This window comes from Glossina fuscipes, unplaced genomic scaffold (assembly GCF_014805625.2).
Source record: "Glossina fuscipes isolate IAEA_lab_2018 unplaced genomic scaffold, Yale_Gfus_2 2, whole genome shotgun sequence".
NCBI classification, from domain to species: domain Eukaryota; kingdom Metazoa; phylum Arthropoda; class Insecta; order Diptera; family Glossinidae; genus Glossina; species Glossina fuscipes.
Window position 1 is genome coordinate 31,456,331 of NW_023998416.1, and position 20,948 is coordinate 31,477,278.

The 20,948-nt window shown below is 38.0% G+C and overlaps 1 protein-coding gene and 1 long non-coding RNA gene across 2 annotated transcripts in view; one reads left to right on the plus strand and one right to left on the minus strand.

Moving 5' to 3' along the window:
• Positions 1-20,948, minus strand: part of LOC119634258 — a 181,111-nt gene that overhangs the window by 69,350 nt on the left and 90,813 nt on the right. The window contains exons 7-10 of the mRNA XM_038028333.1: positions 9,184-9,315; positions 8,691-9,062; positions 7,996-8,325; positions 178-7,449 (exon numbers count right to left, since the gene is read on the minus strand). Of these exons, the coding sequence (XP_037884261.1) occupies positions 178-7,449; positions 7,996-8,325; positions 8,691-9,062; positions 9,184-9,315 (8,106 nt within the window). The remainder of the gene's footprint in view (positions 1-177; positions 7,450-7,995; positions 8,326-8,690; positions 9,063-9,183; positions 9,316-20,948) is intronic.
• On the plus strand, positions 9,016-10,354 carry LOC119634259. Its single transcript, XR_005246943.1, has 3 exons — positions 9,016-9,098; positions 9,165-9,323; positions 9,387-10,354. It is a non-coding gene; the product is annotated as an uncharacterized LOC119634259 (long non-coding RNA).

The window sequence follows — 20,948 nt, forward strand, 5'->3', positions numbered from 1 at the left end:
AACCCAGTGAAGTTCACAGTAACCTGTTGTTGTTGTTTTTGAAGTAAAGCTTTTTAAAAATTTGGCACGTCATAGCTTTGTTTTACGTTAGGCTAAATTACAACTGTTATTGCATTACGCAATTTTATTCACATGTCTATAGAAACCCTTAACCTGTTTTTTGGTGTTAGTACTTACGTTTGCAAATGCTGTCTGAGCAGTATGCATTTGTTGGACAATCGCTTGTAACAAGGCAAGGCATTGGTAATGGTTTGCAACCATTTAGCCGGTCAGTGGGGTTGCCATCGTAACCGGTACGGCAAGCACAATGAGCTCTGTGGCCTTTCGGAATGCATTCCGCATTAGGACCGCAGTTAATGCTAGCACATACGTCATGACATTTCGGCACACCTTTCGTTTTCGTACATTCAGCATGCGGAGGACAGTCTTCATTGTTCTCACATTCTGCAGATGTGCGACAACCTTCGTTGTAAGGATCGCCCACCAGACCAGGTGGACATGTACATTTGAAAGATCCTCTAGAATTGCGGCACCTAGCCCCTGGACCGCAGGGAGCGTCTTTGCAAAAATCAATAATATCACAGCGTTCTCGGGGATTTCCAGTGTAACCAGGCTGACAATGACATACTTGTTTATGGTTTTCAGTGGTACATAAAGCGTTGTCACCACAAGGTTCTCCAATGAGGCAGGCGATTTTGCACATGTGATTGTCGCAAACTTTGTCATTTGAACAGTCATTATCTATATTACATTCTACCTTGCGGCAGCCACTATTAGGATCGCCAAAGAAACCTACTTTACATTCGCAATCGGCAGAGTGACTGCGGGCAATACATTCGGCATTGCGCCCGCATACGGCTCTACCAAGACAGACGTTTTCGCAACTAGATCGACCGAAATTGTCCACAAAACAACTTTCATTGGGAGCACAATCAGTGTCTTCCCGGCACAAAACTTCTTTAGTGCATATATTATTAGAACAAAACTGAAACTCTGGGCAGGTGGCGTTCGTCTTACAAGTGGCTTGACATACACCTTGTATACAAAGCTGATCGGCGATGCAGTCTCGATTAGATGAACATAAAGAACAACAGATACCGTTTGAGCAAATACTACCAGAAGCACATTGGACGTCAGAAATGCAATATTGTAAAGAAACACAACCAAGTTGTGGATTGCCGGTAGTGCCTTTCTCACAAGAACATATGGCGATATGATTTTGGACAGCGCATTGAGCTTGTGAGCCACAAGCATTGGACAATGAGCAAGGGTCAACGCATTTCGTATCTAGGCAAGCCTTCTCACTATGGCAGTCGTCATTGTCGGTACATTCTATATCAACACACTCCATTGAAGGATTGCCACGTGAATTAGGTGGGCAAGTACAGACAGCATTGTGTGATTGAACGACACAATTAGCGTTAATACCACAGACATTTTCTTTTTCGCATGGACTACGACATCTAGAGTTCTGACAGCTAGCAGTGTTAGGACAATCCGTATCGGTTAAACACTCATTGGGATCCCGGCAACCATTTTTAACGGGATCTCCAATAAGGCCTTCTGGGCATTGGCAATTGAAAGTCCCCTGCAAATTTTGGCAAAAGGCGCTGCTATGGCATGGTCTTGCAAGACATTCATCGACATCTTCGCAGACAGCGTTTACCCATTGATATCCTTCAAAGCATGCACACACAGCCTTGTGATCAACAACGTTGCACGATCCTTTGCCACAAGTAATTAAATCGCACGGTCTGACGCAGCGGTTAGTCTGTTCATCGCAAGACTTATCGCTGGCACAGTCATCATTAGTAATACATTCTACTTTAAAACACCCGACCGAGGAATCAAAGGGATCTCCCAAATAACCGGAGGGGCATTCGCAGAAAGCCTGATGGTTTTCAGATTTCAGACATAAGGCATTAGGCCCACAAGCAATTTCTGAGCAAGGGTTTGAACATTTATCATTGATGCACGCTAGTGTTTGTAAACAATCATCATGCTTGTAGCACTCCTTAGGCGCTCCGCACCCTTTTGTAAAAGCATCTCCAACAGTATCCTCTGGACATACACATCGATACGATCCGGGCAAATTTTCACATCGGGCAGTTATATGGCAGGGATTTTCAGAACATTCATCAATATCTGAACATCCGAAGGGCGTACCAATGAACCCGGTGGCACATTTACATTTTCCTGCTAAGCACAATTCCGTTGGGGGGCAATCTGCGTCTGAGTCGCAGCCAGGCTGACAGATGCCGTCGTTGTTGCATATTTCCCCAGGTAAGCAGTTATTACTGGTATAACAAACTTTGCGACATACTTGCTGGTAACAACGCTCTCCTATGGCGCAAGAAGTTGTTTTTTGACATGGTAAATTGCATTGATTTCCTATGCACATGTGACTGCTGGGACATTGATTAGAGGCAAGACATGGAGACGGAACTCTGACACAACCTTGATCAGGTGTAGGGTTTCCTTCGAAACCTTCGGGACAGGAGCAATGGCTTCGATGATTTTCAATACTACAAATAGCATTGGGGCCACATATATTTGATTGGCACGGATTCGAGCATTTGTTGTTGATACAAGATTGATCCGTAAGGCAATCTCTATTACTACGACAGCCAATGGAACACATGCCCTTCAGGCAAGCTAAATTTGGGCCGCACTGGCTATGGTCTAGGCAAGGCATCGCACACACGTTTTGTAAACATTTTTCGCCATTGGAACAGTCACTTGTTTCACGACAAATAACCCGACATTCCTCATTGAAACAAACTTCGCCACCGCAATCAATATCTGTCTTACATTGGGAGAGAGATCGTGAGCAGCCATTTTTGGCTGATTCGCCGATGGGTTCGAACCTGAAGGGGCAACTACACACCGGCTTACGGCTGACTACTTTGCATTCAGAGTTTTCTCCGCAAGCATTTTCACAAGGATTCACGCAACGACCTCCAGTACAAATTGTATTTGTAGGACAATCAGCATCTCCACTTGGACACTGACCTTCAGGTCGGCAGCCAAGTTTGTAAGCATCACCCATAAAATGATCAGGGCATTTACAAGTTGGACCATCTGAGGTAATCTCGCAGATGGCTGTGTGGTGGCAAGTGGTAGGAGTGCAGCCTCCAACTTTAGTGCATTCGACTTCAGGAATAGGATTTGCTTTGAAACCTGGTGGACATTGGCATATCGCGCGGTGGTCTTCAGCTAGACAAACGGCGTTATCGCCGCAAGATTCTTGATCGCAGACATCGAAACATGTATGTGTCATCCGATTGCACAGCTGTGTGGAAGGGCAATCTTTATTATACACACAAGGAACACTTTGACATCCATTGAAAGGATCATAAGGATCGCCAGCAAAAGGACCTGGGGGGCATTGACATTGTGCTTGATGATTATTAGTGATGCAAACTGCACGCGGGCCACATTTGATCATTTCACAAGCAGGACGACATGTGAGAGTGTCTTCCGAACCGTATTTAACGCAGGATTCCGATTCCGAACATTCGGCGTTGACATGACATTGATGTTTTTGAATTGGTTGACAACCGTTACGGTCGTTTGGATTTCCTGTAAAGCCAAGTAGGCAATCACAGCGTCCCTTATGATTCTGGGCTATGCAAACAGAATTCGTCGGGCAAGTATACTCGTCGCAAATGGAAACGCATTTCAGAACTCCTACTACATCAGGCCGGCAGGCTGAATTGCTGGGGCATTCCTGGTCATTAGTACAATCAGGAAGTGTCGGTTTTTCACAGGTGGATACTACAGGGTTCCATACGTAACTGTCCACGCAGTTGCAAACTGCGTTACCAGAGCTGTCAACGTTGCATTCTTCATTTGTGCTACATAGAACTTTGGAGCACAAATGAATACATTCTCGCGGTCCTTCGGTAATGGTTGTGCAAGAGTATCCTGATTCACAATCATTATTGGAGTTGCACTTATCTTCCTGTTTAAAGATTTTTTGTTCTGGTTGGCAGCCAGTTTGCAGATTACTGGGGTTACCATAGAATCCATCAGCGCAAATGCAGGATGAGCGATGATCATTAGTAACACATAACGCATTTGGTCCACATTGAATCTTAGAGCAGCCATCCACGCATTTACGCAGTCCCCTACTGATTTGGAAACAAATATCAGAATAGTTACAATCTGCATCGTTGCTGCACTGCCCTCGTATCAAGCAGCCGCTTTCCAAATCATACGCGTCACCCACATAACCTAGAGGACACAAACATTTACCAGCATCGCATACTGCTCTCGGACCACATGTAGTTTTTGAGCACAAATTTTTGCACTTTCCTTGTTCACAAGAGTAACCCTCCGGACATTGGACACGGTCGTTACACTCGCAAGTTTGAGGATCAGCACAAAATACACTGTCAACAGGTTGACAACTGGTGAATGGATCTCCACCATATCCCGATAAACAAAGACATTCAAAACTTCCATGTGTATTTAGGCAAGCGGCATTGAGGCCGCACGGTTTATTGGCGCATTCATCAATATCGTGACAATTTATATAACCGTTGCCAGCAAAGCCTGGCGGGCATATACAACTGATGCCGCTAGCATGAGCTCTGCATTCCGCATTAGCGCTGCAACTATTCGGTTCGCAGATATTTTTGCTTTGTGCACCGCAGCTTTCGTACGGATTTCCAGTAGTGCCAGTATTGCAAACGCAAATAGCGCTGTCGAAGCTATATTCACAGTGAGCATTTTGGCCACAAACAGGGTTACATTCAGCATATTTAATCGGTGGCATACAAATAAGATCGGGGTTGCCGACAAAGTTTGGTTCGCAAATGCATTTGCCAGTACTTTTATCGCAGGTAGCTCCAATACCACAAACAACCCCATCGCAACGTTCCTTACAACGGCCGTTAATACAAATTTGCTTTTGACTACAGGGGCGAGAGGCACTGCACTGATCTGTTGAGCAAGAACCACCGGGAAAAGGATTGCCAAGATAACCTTGAGGACATTTGCAGGTAGGACCTTCAGAAGTTGGTATGCACAGAGCGCCTTCACCACATATAATGTTTTTACACTGAGAAACACATTCTCCATTCGAATCTTTAGTGAACCCAACGCGGCAACGACACCAACCGGCGTGATTATCAGTTTCGCAGAAAGCGTTCGAGCCACATAATAAACTGGCACAAGGGCTGATGCATGTACTATCAACGCAAGCCAAATTGCTGGCGCAATCATCATGTTCCACGCAAGCGCTTTTAGACTCACCGGATTCTAAAATACAACCGCTTTTATAGGGATCTCCAGTAAATCCTTTAGGACAAACACACTGATAACCGCCTTTTTTATTGACGCAATAGGCTCCATAAGCACAAGGCAAATGAGCGCATTCATCTTCGTCGGTACAACCTAATAAGGGATCTCCTTTAAAACCGACCTCACACATACATTGTGGGGGATCAGTTGGGGTACACTTAGCGTTAATCCCACATGGGAAACGCTCGCAGGGACTTTTGCATTTATTATTATCGTAAGGATCTAAGAAATAAGGGGGAGGACATACACATTCTCCGGGCTGAACACATTTTTCGTTTGTTGCACATTCTCTGTCGGCAGCACATTTACGTTGTGCTGGAGTACATAAGCCGTTATAAGCATCACCGTTATAGCCGCCAGGACAGACGCACGAAAACCCGCCCTCCTTATTTATGCATTCAGCTCCATAGGCACAAGTTTTAGTGCCCGTCTCTGAACATTCGTCCACGTCTGCGCACGAACCATCTAGTAAAGTTTTGTACCCTTTCGGACAAGCGCAGTAGCTGACTCCACCAGCAATTGATATACATTCAGCCCCAGAAGGACAACGATTTCCATCAGAACAACCGGATAAAATACAGCTGGTTCCTACCAGTTTAAAAGGGGGTTGACATTGACATTCTGGCGAATTACACTGCTCGCATAAAATAAATGGGTTACCGTTAAAACCCGACGGACAACGACATTCATAACTGCCGGGGAGATTTTTGCACAATGCATTCATGCCGCATGCAGGTTTGACACGATTTGCCGTACATTCATCCATGTCCTGGCAGAAGCCAGTCCCGGCATTTCTTTCGTAACCCTGACGGCAAATGCAAACACTTGTTCCAGTGTAAGTATCTTGAACACAACTTTCTCCAGGAGCACATGGATTAGAAGCAGAGCAACTAGGTCCAGTTTTGCTAACGTCACAACCTTCCCGATACGGATCTCCATTTGAGCCTCCAGGACACTGACATAAATAACCGCCAGGAGTATTGGTACAAATAGCGTTGCTACCGCATGGATTTGCTTTGCATTCGTCGATGTCATTGCATCCTCCTGGCAAATCGGGACTGCCAGTAAAGCCTTCTGAGCATATGCATTGTGCTTGACCATTAGCTAGCATACATTGAGCGTGCGACCCACAACTACGATTCTCACAGGGATGGCGGCAATCGTTACCGATATTAGGTTCGGGGCAAAGACAACGTTTGCCATTTTCACATATAGCATTTCCAGGACATTCTTTATCCACTTGACAGGTAACAATTGCTACACATCGTACAGTGGGATCTGGATCGGGAATAGAATTGTCCGGGCAGCGACAAGTATAACCGCCATTTATGTTAACACATTCAGCTCCTTCTCCGCACTTACTACCTGTATGGCATTCATCTACATCTACACATTTAATATGGGGGTCGCCCGAGAATCCAGAGGGACATAAACAACTGTAACTTCCTAAGGAGTTTGAGCAAGTGGCATTTATACCACAACTGCCAAAGGGTCCGTGGACAGAATCGCACTCGTCAATATCAAGACAACCAGCCGACACATCATTTGGATTAAAAGTCCAACCGTCTTCACAAATGCAGTAAGCCTCATTTGCATCAGCTTTGCAGTAGGCATGTTCGCCGCAATGTACATCTTGACAAGGTTCTTTGCATGTTACTCGTGGGGGTGTACCCACAAACCCAGCTTCACATTCGCAACGATATGAACCAGGAGTATTAATACATTGAGAATTATTACCGCAGAGGCCAATATGCGTGCGACATTCATCAATATCAACGCAACTAGATCCTAAAGGCTCGAAACCGTCCAGGCAAAAACATTGACTTTCTATGCATTCGGCATTGTTAGTACAATCAAAATTTGAACTGCAGTGTATACTAACGTCTATCTGCTCACATGCTGTCTTAGCATCCGGTTTGCCAGCAAAACCTTGCGGACACTTGCAATCGTACCCAGGTTCAGTATTTTCACATATGGCATATGAGCCGCACGGCTTTTCCAAAGCTACGCACTCATCTACGTCGGCACAACCGCGAAACGGATCACCAGTATATTCGGGCTTACAAGAACAAATAAAACTACCAATCGTATCTGTGCAAATAGTATTCTCTCCACAAGGATTGTCTTGACATTCGTTGATATCTGAGCATTGGACGAATAAAGTTAAGTGAGCCACAATCACACGTACGCAATTACGAGCACAACCATTCGATTAGGAGTTCATTGTTTTAATTGTAGATTCATTGCGTGGCAGAGTGAACAGTGTAAGGTTAAACAGATGTTAAAGGCGAACAGAAAACAATAATTAAAAATAATTTGTATAATTAACAATTGTTAGGAATAGCGTAAAGTAGGAACAGTTTAAACTAAAAATGCTCTAACTCAGAGAGAAAATCGAAGTAGTTAAAAACTTATTCAATAAAGAGTGCAGCACATATTAAAGATTTACTGTGCCAGACTATAAAAGTATTAAAATTTGCAAGCTTTTAAAATTACTTGAGTTCTAGAATGACATGATCGTAAAGAGATACATTTAAGAAATATTCTCGTGAGAGTATGAAAATCACACTAATTTAAGAGCAACCGCGTAGATAAGCTTAAGGTTTTGCAAGCGGAGCTTGCAATTTTTAATATCTTTTTTTTATGAAAGCAAGACAAAAGCGTGCGAACTAAATTTATAATACTAACTTTCACAATGCAAATAACCTTGTCCTTGAAAACCGCTTGGACATAAGCAACGATAGGAGCCGGGAAAATTTATACATTTTGCATTGGTGCCACACTTGGCAACATCGTTATCTAAATTGCATTCATCTACATCGATGCACGCAAATCCAGCATTTGTTTTAGTTATGTGCGTTATTCCAGCGGAATGATTGATGCTGTTGTTTCTATGATCAGTGCTGACATAATTATCCAGCATAAAGCCAGCCGGACAACGACATTCGAAACTACCGCCCATATTTACGCATTCGGCACCCACACCGCAAGGATTCTTAATGAGACATTCGTCAATATCTACGTAGTTAGGTATGTATGTGTATATCGCGATGTAAGGATAAGTGAGCGTTAGAAGATACCATTAATTTTGCGTATAATCAACGTATTCCCCAAATTTTTTGTGTTAATAATGTTTTCAGATGAGTTATTTGCCGTTGTATAATTAAGATGGGTGCGTATATGTGTTGAATGTTGTTGCAAACACAAAATAAGTGATATTTCAAGAGAAAACAACAACAACGACACGTTCGAATTTTGTTATCATTATTATTGTTGTTGTTGTTGTTGTTGTTTTTGTTGGTGCAATGAAAACGAAATGAAACACAAAACAATGCAAATACTTTAGCAAGTAAGCAAAATATAACATAATTTCGGTAACTTACCTTCGCAGTTGTGATTGGGATCACCGGAGTAACCATCGGGACATATACATTTAAAACTGCCCTCTGTGTTGGAGCATTGAGCGTTGCGGCCACATGGCGACCTCGCGCATTCATCAAAATCAACACAGCCAGCGAGTGAGCGTGCATCGCCTTCATAACCCGCAGGACAGTCGCAGCGATAACTGCCCTCCAGGTTAACGCAAATAGCGCCAGGGCCGCAGGTATCGGGATGCGTACACTCATCAACGTCATAGCAACCATCATAAGGACTACCATAAAATCCTTCTGGGCAAGTGCAAGTATAATTACCAGGCATGTTGATGCAGCCCGCGTTCACACCGCAAGCCTCTGGCTTAAGGCACTCATCAATATCTAACCGTATTATTAAAAAATTAAAAACAAGCAATGGTTAGTATTTTATTAAATAATAAATTACGTAATACTTTGTTATGTTGCTAAAAATGAAGAATTTAGTTTTGGTTGATATTTTTACCTGTACATAGAACTTCTCCATCGCCTTCGTAGCCATCTTTGCATTTGCACAGAAAGTGTGCCGGCAGATTACAACATTCGGCATTCTCAACACAACGTGCTGTTACCTGAGGATCTTTACATTCATCGATATCTACAAAAGTAAACGAAATAGAAATTTTTTTGTTTTTATATTTACAAAATTTTTTATTTAAATGCTTTCAGAATATTCTACATCGCTTGCGTTACAATGATATAATAAACAACGCCTAGGACGAGTTGAGGTAGACCCATACGTTTGATTGATAGACCGCAATTTTTAAGATATGTTAAGGGAATAGACATAAAAGCAACAGCTATGAAAAATAGTTTTGATCGAACCTTTGCGCGACTCCGCATATAAGCTGATATTGTATGAAAGGGTCGGCAATACCACCCCAAAGAAGTCAAATGAAATATAGGCTTATGTTGGCCGTAAATGGTAAATACTGAGTTCTGCTGTAAACTAACGTAGCAGGAGTCTATAACGTATAATCAAGTAATTAGGAAGCGCGGATATCGAATCGGCATAGCCATACTTTAATTACGATCAGCATATGAGCGTAGACATACTACTTAGCGATCAGGCTTATACATGCCAGGCCGCGGCCACTCGCTCTCTTCCTTTCCATATTACTTTCACGCCATTACCGTGTTACATGTATAACGGACAGAAAAAGAGAAAGAAATACAACCATACAATCGTTGCATATGATCTCAATAAGGGAACTCTAGCACGTCTCGTTTTATTGCAGATTTTCATTTCAAAACAATTACGTATAAACTATTTAGCATTTTAATACATAACTTTAACGCTTTGATGTCCACGTAAACATGCGTGCCGTTGTTATTATTATCTGACATTTCCACGCATGTGGTGGTCTTGACGGTTTCCTTACGGAATCCCTAGAGATAACATTCACATGCATCGAAATGTTTGGCTTCACGAATAATTCCCTCTTTGAATTGGAACTGCTCCTATTTCCAATATATCCAATAATGTTGAACGTGCTATGTGCATATTTAGCATGAAAATCTTGCATTAATTATCATTACATGATTTTAAGTCAAGATGATTATTACTTATATTATAGATATATAATCCATTCATCTTCATCTAGTTCTGATAGAATTTTAGAATTTTTTGAAAAGATAAAGCTAAAGTCAAATTCAATCAACAACAAAACTGTCGGTTTACAAAATTTTCATAATAAATCATTTATTAAAAATAGAGATTAAATGAGAAAAAGAAAAATATAAACTAAAAATTATCGTACGTAAGTAATATGTATACTAGATATTCTTAAACAGACAAAACACTAACAACACCCTAGTACAACGGCAATGGAGACGAGTTCTTATATACACGGATGGTTTGATATGCAATAAACTTAGAAGCCATAACTTAGCCAGATATTTATTAACAGGAAAATGTTCTTCACGGTGTGTATAAGAGGCAGAGCAATATAAGGTGCATGTGCTAACATCCTTTCAATCTCAATTATAGCTTATAATGGTAGGAATACTTTATTTAGAATCAACAACATACGTTTGAATTTCTCAAACAAACCAAATAAAAAGAAAAATATACTCATTTATTTAACAGCACACGTGCATGAATATGTCATTTTATGGTGAACGAATAATCATTAAGAAAATGTAATTGCATTTCTTGATTTTACTTTTTTTCATATTCCGTTTTATGTTCAGTTTCATTTTTACTTCGTTTTCTCTTTTCAACTCATTTAAATCTTGAATTTATCATAAGAAGTACGCGTGTTTGCGTTAGGGATCTTTTTTCCTTACATTCATATTTTGTCAAGTGTTCATTGTTGTTGTCGTCGTTGTTGTTATTACGGATGTAATGCCAACATTAATCATAATATGCAGCTTTAATGAATTTCTTAAAAATCAAAAAAAACCGAAGTCTTCTTTTTCTATATAGACCTTTTACTATATATGACCGTGTGCGTTGATGACCGCTTGCATATTTTTCTTTGTTCACATTGATTGATTTAAACAATTTATTAAATAAATCTTTAATGTTAATGTTAATCTCTTGATCTCTACGCACAGTTAATGAACTGTTGAAGATGTCACTTATTTGGCGGAAAATGCCAGATGAATGTAACAACAATTGAAAACAATTAACCAGCAAACGTTCAACAGCAAATGAAGCTTCCTAGAATTATATTGAAATTAATTAAAGAAATTCTGCACAAACCGAAACAAATGACACTTCGCGTCAATATCTATACAGCAAATGTAAATTTACGTCTCGATGCCAGTTCGCGTAGATGGCGTTAGATTACCTAATAGTAAAAAAGACGCAAAAATCTTGTCGCAAGCTAGTCTTAAAAATGGATTAAAGCGATTTTCGAAATCCTGGTAATCACAGGTTATTTCTGTACCTCAATCATAGTGACCGACTTTGCGCCTTAAGAGAAGTTATCGTTCTAAGAAAAGTTCACTCTCTTGAGATATTAGACAAGCAAATGCACGGGAATTTACGGACATTCTTGATCCGTTTGACATTCTGAGATGATTCTATTATTATTATTATTATTTTTTTTTAAATAACTTTTATAGAATTGCTTCAGGCAACTGTTTAATTTTTGCCATTGTATCTTTTAGAAGAAGCAAGTGCATGCAAAAAATACATAGATTTAAACATATAAATATTAGTTTGGGGAAAAAGAAATCCATTATTTTTATATGAACTTCAGGATTTTATATAACATGCTTCGGATTGTCCGATTTGGGTCAAATATGCACCGTTTTGTTGTATGATTTGTTGCCATTTTAAAGGTAACTTCACAATGCCTCTCTCATAGAAGCCCTGGTCTCTATTTGCAAAAAACTCTAGTAGTCGATTTTCACAATCCTCCCTAGATTCCAATTTTTTATCATTAAAGAAATTTTGCAATACAAGAAAAAGATGATAATCGCTTGGTGCCAAGTCCGGACTGTACGGCGGATGCATTAAAACTTCCCAACCAAGCTCCCGAAGTTTCCGGCGAGTCACTGTAGATGTGTGTGGCCTAGCGTTGTCCTGGTGGAATAGGACACCTCTCCTGTTGGCAAATTCTGGCCGTTTCTGGTCAATCGCTATCTTCAAACGGTCCAGTTGTTGACAGTAGAGATCAGAATTTAGCGTTTGGCCATATGGAAGCAACTCATAATAAATAATCCTCTTCCAGTCCCACCAAATGCATAGCAAAACCTTCCTGGCCGTTTGAGGTGCTTCACCGCTCTTTGACCACGATCGTTTTCGCGCAGGGTTATCGTATGTGATCCATTTCTCATCTCCAGTCACCATCCGTTTAAGAAATGGGTCTATTTCATTCCGTTTGGCCAAGGCTTCGCAGATGGAAATTCGATCCATCATGTTTTTTTCTGTCAATTGGTGTGGCACCCAAACATCGAGCTTCTTTTTGAATCCAGCTTTGTGTAAATGGTTTAAAACTGTTTTATGGTCGATTTTTAGCTCCTGGGCGATGTTACGACTGCTAACATGCCGGTCAACTTCGATAATTTCTCCGATTTTATCGACATTTTCGACGACCGGCCTAACTGTGCGAGGTGCATTTTTAACATCAAAAATTCCTGAACGGAATCTACGAAACCAAAATTGCACATAATTGGCTGTTACAGTATCGGAACCATAAACACCATTCACAATTTTAGCCGCCTGGTTTGCGTTTTCGCCTTTGTCACAGAAAAACTGTAAAATGTATCGAATTTTCTCTTTGTTCACTTCCATTTTTAACACGCTGTAACTCACAACTGAATGCACCAAACAAAAAACAGCAAAAGAATTTTTTTTACTGCGAAATGTACAGTATGTAAATGTACAGTATCGGAAATTATTTGATCGATACTTTACGAGAAATCTGTTAGTGCAGCCATCTACCGAAAAAATAATGGATTGCTTTTTCCCCAAACTAATATAAACCGAATGCACATGGTGTGCATGTAAGTATAATAGAGTATAGCTATGTGTAGACGTTTTACATCACACGTATGCATAAGTTTAAAGTTTTGGAAGCGTAACGGATTTATCAGCTGTACAAAATCTGCTATAATAAAACGGTGAAACGTTACTTTTGTTACTCTTTTCACGATCATCATATATAGCATAGCGGCATGTAATAAGTATCTGAAGCATGAGTATCGCATTAACATACACGAGTTGATTTAAGGTGGCCCGCGTAAAGTACGTGATGTTTGATTTATATGCAGGCAATTAAGAGAAGAAGATAAGTAATAAAAAAAGGCAAAAAAACAAAGGGAGAAACCTTGTTTTTTATTTATGTTTCAAATTGAAATTTACATTTACATTAAAATTTAAGCTCTATTTAACCTCTGCATACATTTATATAATAAATAAATAAATGTATGCAACTATGTGCGGTTAAAACTTTAGAATTTACATTAAACATTCTTAGAGTGACTAGAGAATATTGTCTGATTTTAAGTAAATCAACTTTTAAACCGTTATTATTATTGCTCTGCAGCACAAGTTAACGCTAAATCAAGTTGAAAACGTGACAATGATTTAAATATTCGTTTAAACAAACCCATAGAAAAGTTTAGTAAGTTTAAGAAGATAATGCGATTGCGCTTCTTTTCGTTGATAGTCTCAGCTATTAAATTAAATAGTTTATGTTTAAACGTGAATTTCTGCGATATCATCGATTTTTGCATAAAAGCCAATACCCACTTAACCTCATTTGACTATGAGTAAAAGCCTTATCTAGCCGTTGGCACAAAAATATTTGTATATATATAAGCATGAAATGAGTTTAATATTCAAGAGACAGACTGGTATTTACCAATTATTGTTAGGTAATAAGCTACCAACCACATATTCGGGAAGTAAATGTGCTCATCTACGCATACATATGATAAGTGATGGAAATTAGTCAAGCGATATGCTGACACAAATATATGAAAATTTTTGCTAAAAAAATCCTTTAAAATATTATATTAGCAAATAGTTTTTCTATGAAAGAGAATATCCTGTACTATCATGGTTATGCGAACGTGATTTTGGAAAATTGAAAAAGGCATTAATATATGGAATTAATATATCTCATATCCATTCTCAATTACAGAATACTGCAAGCCAGCAACCAAATATTTGCAAATTACAAAGGTACAAAGCTCACTGCATAAAGCATATATATTCTTGATCAGCATCATATTCTGAATCGATTTAAGCATGTTCGTCTATCCGTCCATGTGACGTCTGTCGTAAGCATTCTGCTGGCCGCAAAACTAAAGCTATGGACTTCACGTTGGCAAGAACGCTGGAAGTTCTTGCACGCAGTTTGATTATGAAAATGGACCTAATCGGTCGAAGGACGCGCCTACAATGCTAAGTAAAGTAAGAACACCTCTATTTCTCATTTGATATAAGAAATCAATTTTTTGTTTATTACTCATAAGCTACGACAAGTAAATCTACAAAAATTTGATCGTATGTTCTGTGGACGATGCTCTACTACCAGCAGGAATGGGAAAGATTGGACGCGCCTATCCAGTGTTAAAATGTATCAAAATCTCATTTTTTTTAAAAGTTTTTGAGATTTGCATTTCAATAGACAAGCATCCCTAAGTTGCTCCTATGATCTCGTATTGGGCTTCCAAACTGCACTAATTGCAAAGTAACGACAGGGAGATTAATGGATAAGAATTGAAGTTGAAGAACTTTGATATGGACTTGTAGTTTGGTGACGCTCAGACTGCTGGTCGTTACGGTTGCTTCATTTAAGCAGAGCATTATTTATTTTATGCCGATGTCCAAGATGTTCAAAATTTTTGTACGCATTGTTGTCACCCATCAACAGATTAGCTCTTCACTGTGAGTGGTCATGAATGTCTACAGGCAAGAGCAAGAAATTTCCCACTCTCAAATGCGATTTATAGCTCAACCTTGACAGTATATAGGCGATGTAAATGCATATCGGATAGTGTTCTTCTGGTCCTTTACATATATATGTTATGTCCAATATCATCATTTGATATTAGCGCCCAGAGTATCAGACCAGTTTTTTTACGTTGACATCAATAAAGAAAGGATAATAAAATAATGAGTCACAATATGCTGGTATTCGGATATATTCACAAACTTTCCCTTAAGTATATCGCTTATAATACGCCGTTTATTTTGTAATTCGATGCTGTAAGGGTGTTCTTTGAAAAAGAGTAGATGACACCAGATGCTGTGATTGAGTGAATATGGATGTAAGAGAGTGTCAACGTATGGTTACTGAGGCAAATTCCGATCCTATAGGGTTGTCCACTTTCACGTCATAGTTGAAGTTATTACTTATTGGAGCGGGTTTCACATATACCAAACTTATTCTAGTGAACATATGCCCACCTGCCTTATCTCCATAAGCGGAGATTAGGTGGGACGGCAGTTCTTCTTGGTAACCCCCCGAACGCCTCTCTGTTATTTGCCATTTTGCGTGGAAAGTGAACTGCAAAAGCATATGTTGCTTTTTTACGTTGATATTTTAGGTTAAGGCTTTCTTAACTCAGCTACATTCTAACGAGTTATTATAGACTTTGTGTACAGACTTCTGCATGTTAAGAATATTAAAAGTTGTACTAAATTAAATCCAAAAAAAAGGGAGATATGGACAAAAACGGCCAGAAAAAAGCAAATTACTTTAAAGTGTAATCGGCAACAAGCTTAGTCATGCAAACAGCAAAGAAAATAAATGAAAAGCAAAATTTTATTTTCTCTTTGTTTTTTTAGACCAGTATTCTTTCTTTTTTTAAAGCGGGCAGGAGATGTCATCTATACGTGTACGCGGGGTGATGATTAAAAGCACTAATATCTAGGGACGGGAAAAGGGAGAACTGCTTGCTATGAGCATGTAAGTTGTGGCATTAGGACCTTTTTTGTATAAAACGTTTAAAATGGAAGTTAAAACCTTTGGATTGGAGGTTTGCTATAGCAATAGTTGGTTATCGGCCTTAATTTTGCATTACATTTTCATTTATTGTTAAAAGTTTCAACTTTCCATGTTATATATTCGAAACACTGTCATCTTTTGATATTGATGCAAAAATACCGGAACATTAAAAAAATTGTAACCAAAATGTATGGATTTGCACTAGAATAATGGGATGAAACAACAGTTTAAAATACAAAAGAGCAAATGAATGACTGAACCACGAATGTAGTTTGTAAAAACCAAAAAATGCAAATCCCAAAGAATACGTACGACTAGGTTGGTTACAATTAAAAGCTCATCATTATTAAAGAGGAACAACAATTTTTTCTATGCTTTTTACTTTGTTAAGTAAAACGAACCTATGCTTTACTTAGTGTATTTATAACCAATTTTCGCTACAAATAATTCATTTTCAGCCAAAATATGATTTTCAAAACTAAACATTAAAAGAAATTCACGAAAGTAGAAATTGTAACAATAAATAAAAATAACAAAATAATAATAATATAAAAAGTAAATAAATGAATAGGACAAACCGGACATGATTGATAATAAGTGATATAATATTGTAAGAAACTAAATTTCCATTTGATTTAATATATACAACAAGTATATAAACAAATTCGTCCCATTTTTTGATCGAGTTCAGTGAACTATGCACTATCATTATCTGTGGTATTTAGTCATTTATCGGGTAAGTTATGCATGTTTTCTCGGTACAGGCTTGCCGGTTTGCAGACAAAATAGCCATCGACCCATCTTCAGACATCTTCAACTTCAGTGAACCGCTGACCTCCAAAAATTATACTGTCTCGAACTAAATAAGTGGTAAGCGGAAGGGGCGAAGCTTATAAACTTGCGGGTCTACGACGTCTTACTGGACGAACGTATGCGAATTTCATCGCAAACTGCTTTCTTATTTGCGCTTTCACGCCAAGCTATCATATCCGCATCTGGAGCTCCATTTTTTCACGTCTAATTCATTTAAAAACAGAGAAAATGCACTTTCATAAATGAAATCTAACTCTTTAGATTTGTGAACAATTGAAATTTAAATTGTTCAAACATAATATCTATACTAATTTATTGGTACACCTAATATAATATTTAAAAACTTAAGTATAATTCAATTATAACCATATCACTAAATATTGAATATATTGTGGACATGTGTCCGCCCGGTACATACGTAATATATAATTGAGTACATATAAGAACAACAAATATATGTAGATAGGTGTAAATAGGAAATCGGAATTTTTGCATAGACAATGTGAATGAAAATGATAACAAATTATTTATGTAATTATGTTTCCCGGCCCTACGCTCTACAATTTTCCCCAGCTTTAAAAATCGTTTGCCATGAGCTTTGTTCGCGTTGTTTTTTCATGTTTTTTTCCTCGTACGAAACAAAGCATTGCTTAACAAATCCGTGACCTATCGATGCAAACAGCATTTAGACGAAAGGACTTGAATTTAGCGAATAAAACGTTAGCCATTACTTTCCATTTGAGTGTATCCGAAGTGTTGCGATCCGGGCTTGTAATATATATGTATGCTGTGCGAAACAGTCCCTCTGTGTTGACTTTTTTAATGGTTTGTTCGTTTTTTGAACAGTGAACCGTTAAATCGATTACGTCTTGCGCTAGTAGTGTTCGGTACCAAATCTTTGACCAGACTTTAACAGATTGCTCATTTTTAGTCTTACCTAACGCAGAGTATTGTTTTCCTGCCAAGGCGATTCTTTCTCGTAATGGATGTGGACAGTCGGGAATATTGGGATTCTCAAAACACTTTTCACTTTTCGTCCTGAACAACACTACGATGAAAAAACGCTTTCTTTTTTTTGGAGAAAATAATAATGAGAAAATAATAATAGTGAAAGGAAACGGAGCAAATGATGGCGGTTTGACAGTAACACAGTGTTATGTGTCATAGCTACGGACACCTATGGATAAAATCCGTTTTTAGATTAAAGGACTGGCGTATTTAACTTCGTAAATTCGAAGCTATATCAAATGGAAAGCACGGAACAGAGCGGTAATTATTGAGCCAAATTCTAATTTCTAAGATAATAGTATTTTTAGAATGTACTTTGAAGATTATTTGAAAAAAGTTTTCAAAGGCATTTTAAAGCCAGTAGCCATAAATCATTAGACTTTTTTCGCTTGCTCACTCCATACACTGACTTTCTAATATCTATTGCAGACTGTGCTAATTTATTTCTTGACGTACATTTACTGTTTTTTTTGCCTACTCCTAAAAAATCTGTAATGCATCATATGCTTTTAATTTAAAGTTTTATCTCTTATTGATCTAAAGTTTTACGCATCATTTCATCTATGATGGCTTTCAGGAAGCATTCCATCTCAGATTGAGAAAACAAAAAAAAAAATCATATTTACGCTTTAACAATCTTGCCACCTTGAACAGCATTCTCTACATTTTTAAATTATTGTTGTAAGCTTGATTATTGAATCATTATTTAGATAAAGCAAAAAAATCAATCCAAGGTTCTTATATTACACAAGGATGTTATTAGCACACTATTGATTTTCTAACGTTGGAAAAGAGTTTTAGAGTGATGGTTTCAATAAGGTGTACCTTCAGCAAATAGATGGCCTTTTTCGTGGTTTTGTTCTAACTATATATATATTTTCAAATTTTTGATTAAAGTAAGCGACAAAATTAATGCGGAAATGTTTTGTTTCTAACGATTACAAATTTTTCGATTTTCTGCCAAAAGTAAGTAATTAATTTGAAGCATAAATGCTCAGTCTCTTAGCAAATAGATTCTGCTCTTTAATAGCAACTCAACTTTTTTTCCTTACATCGCTATGTCTCTATCGGCAGGCGAATGAGATGAAGTGAGGAAATCGACAAGAATTTTGTCAATTGTTCATTAATCGCTATAAGTATAATGACGATAAATTTTCTGTAGGACATATACCATTGCCGAGACCGAAGGTGAATTTTTACAAAAAGTATGGTTAAATAGTAAACGATGTTGAAGTATTTGTCGGTTCCTATACTATAGTGAAACGACATTAAAAGGGCGAATATCTAGAATATCATTTTGAGAGCGTTAGGCTTTCTTACGAAAATGCCTTATAATCATAACAAAAGTATTCATATACTACGGAGAGTATGCCAGAACATCGAAGTTGTTGCAATCTGAATAGAATATTCATCCAAAGAACTAAATATGATTTTTGTAAGTTGCGAGAATTTTCATAGAGAACTTCTTAATTCACGCACCGCAAGGGAACAAGAAAATGTTCCTATTTCACATCTTTGATTTTCAAATCATTCAGTTTCAATTCGGAAGAAGAGTCCACTTGCCAAGGTGAGAAAGACCCTATCTTTCCTTTCTAACCGCGAACTCAGTTTATTTATGCTTTATATTCATCACACAAAATCTAAATCCGGGCAACTAATCTAACGGCAAATTATATTCATTGCATCTTTTTAGAAACTTTATAGAGCAGTGTTTTGTCTTGAACTCTGTCACTTTGCTGACTTTGTCGAGGGAGTCGCAATTATGCACTGCTCGGAAAGCCTGAGTTATAATTATTGGTCTGTTTGTGATTAGATAAAAAAAGACCAATGGGTTGCCGGTTAGCAACACTCCCCAATTGAAGCTCAAGTAAATCTAAATTGTTGCACTATTATTGGCCTTCGGTAGAGTGTAATAAGCGTGCAAAATTGCCTCACATTCACAATCAACTGCTGTGGTGCTGGAAGCCAACAGGGCTACTGGTCTAAGTTTTGGCGTTTGATAGGAAAGTAAATTTATACACCACACCAGTTATTGTAAGAAAAGATCAAATTTGTGCTGATATATGAAACATTCAACGTGACTTGCGATAGACTCGAGTCTTCTTATCAGCATCATCAGAATAATTTTTTGATTTCAGCCTATTTATCGATCCAGTGGTAATCCATGTTTGTTTTCAACCTTTAGATAGAAATCTTTAAGACATTTGGTCAAAATTTGCTATACACCTTGATACGTTTTTGCACAAGGACGAGCGCTATTGTTGTAAATGTTAACGCGCTATATTTTTATTCAAAAACAATATGTAAACAATATTTCCGGACGTATGCTGAATATATATATATATATATATATGTATATGATTATAACCGATTATAAATTCCTTAAAAAACAAAATTAATAAATAAAATATTTTCATTAACCTATTTCAATACAATGAAATATAGAGAGATAACCTAAACCAAGATCCAAATAATCTAAGCTTGCATAATCCTTTGATGTAATCATAAAAATTTTTAAATTTCGTCATTTGTGAAATTATTTTATTACTATCCAGAATAAGATCCACTCTAATGCATTGCATCTTCCGTATATGTTTACATAATAAATTGCATAACGCATAGAGAACATTCAGTGACGTTAACACATAGTTATACTATTATGATAATCCAGACTATGATCAAAGAAAATGAAATATAGCAACATTTTTTTCATTTCATTTAAAAACAAAAGAGAAATAAAAGAATAATAAAACAAACATTACTGCTATCGTATGTAAGCGGGTATAAACAGAAAACACTTTTCTAACAAACAATCATATGTAAGGAGAAGAAGAAATCAAGTCGGCAAAGAGAATAGAAGCGTTGATATAATTATAACTGAAAACAAGAGAAATAAATGTTTATGAAAGTGTACGCATAGACAAAAGAAGCCGGAGAAGAGGCGCTTACAGCACTAACTTGCAATACATAAAGAGTGTGCGGTTTAGTTGAAGTAACG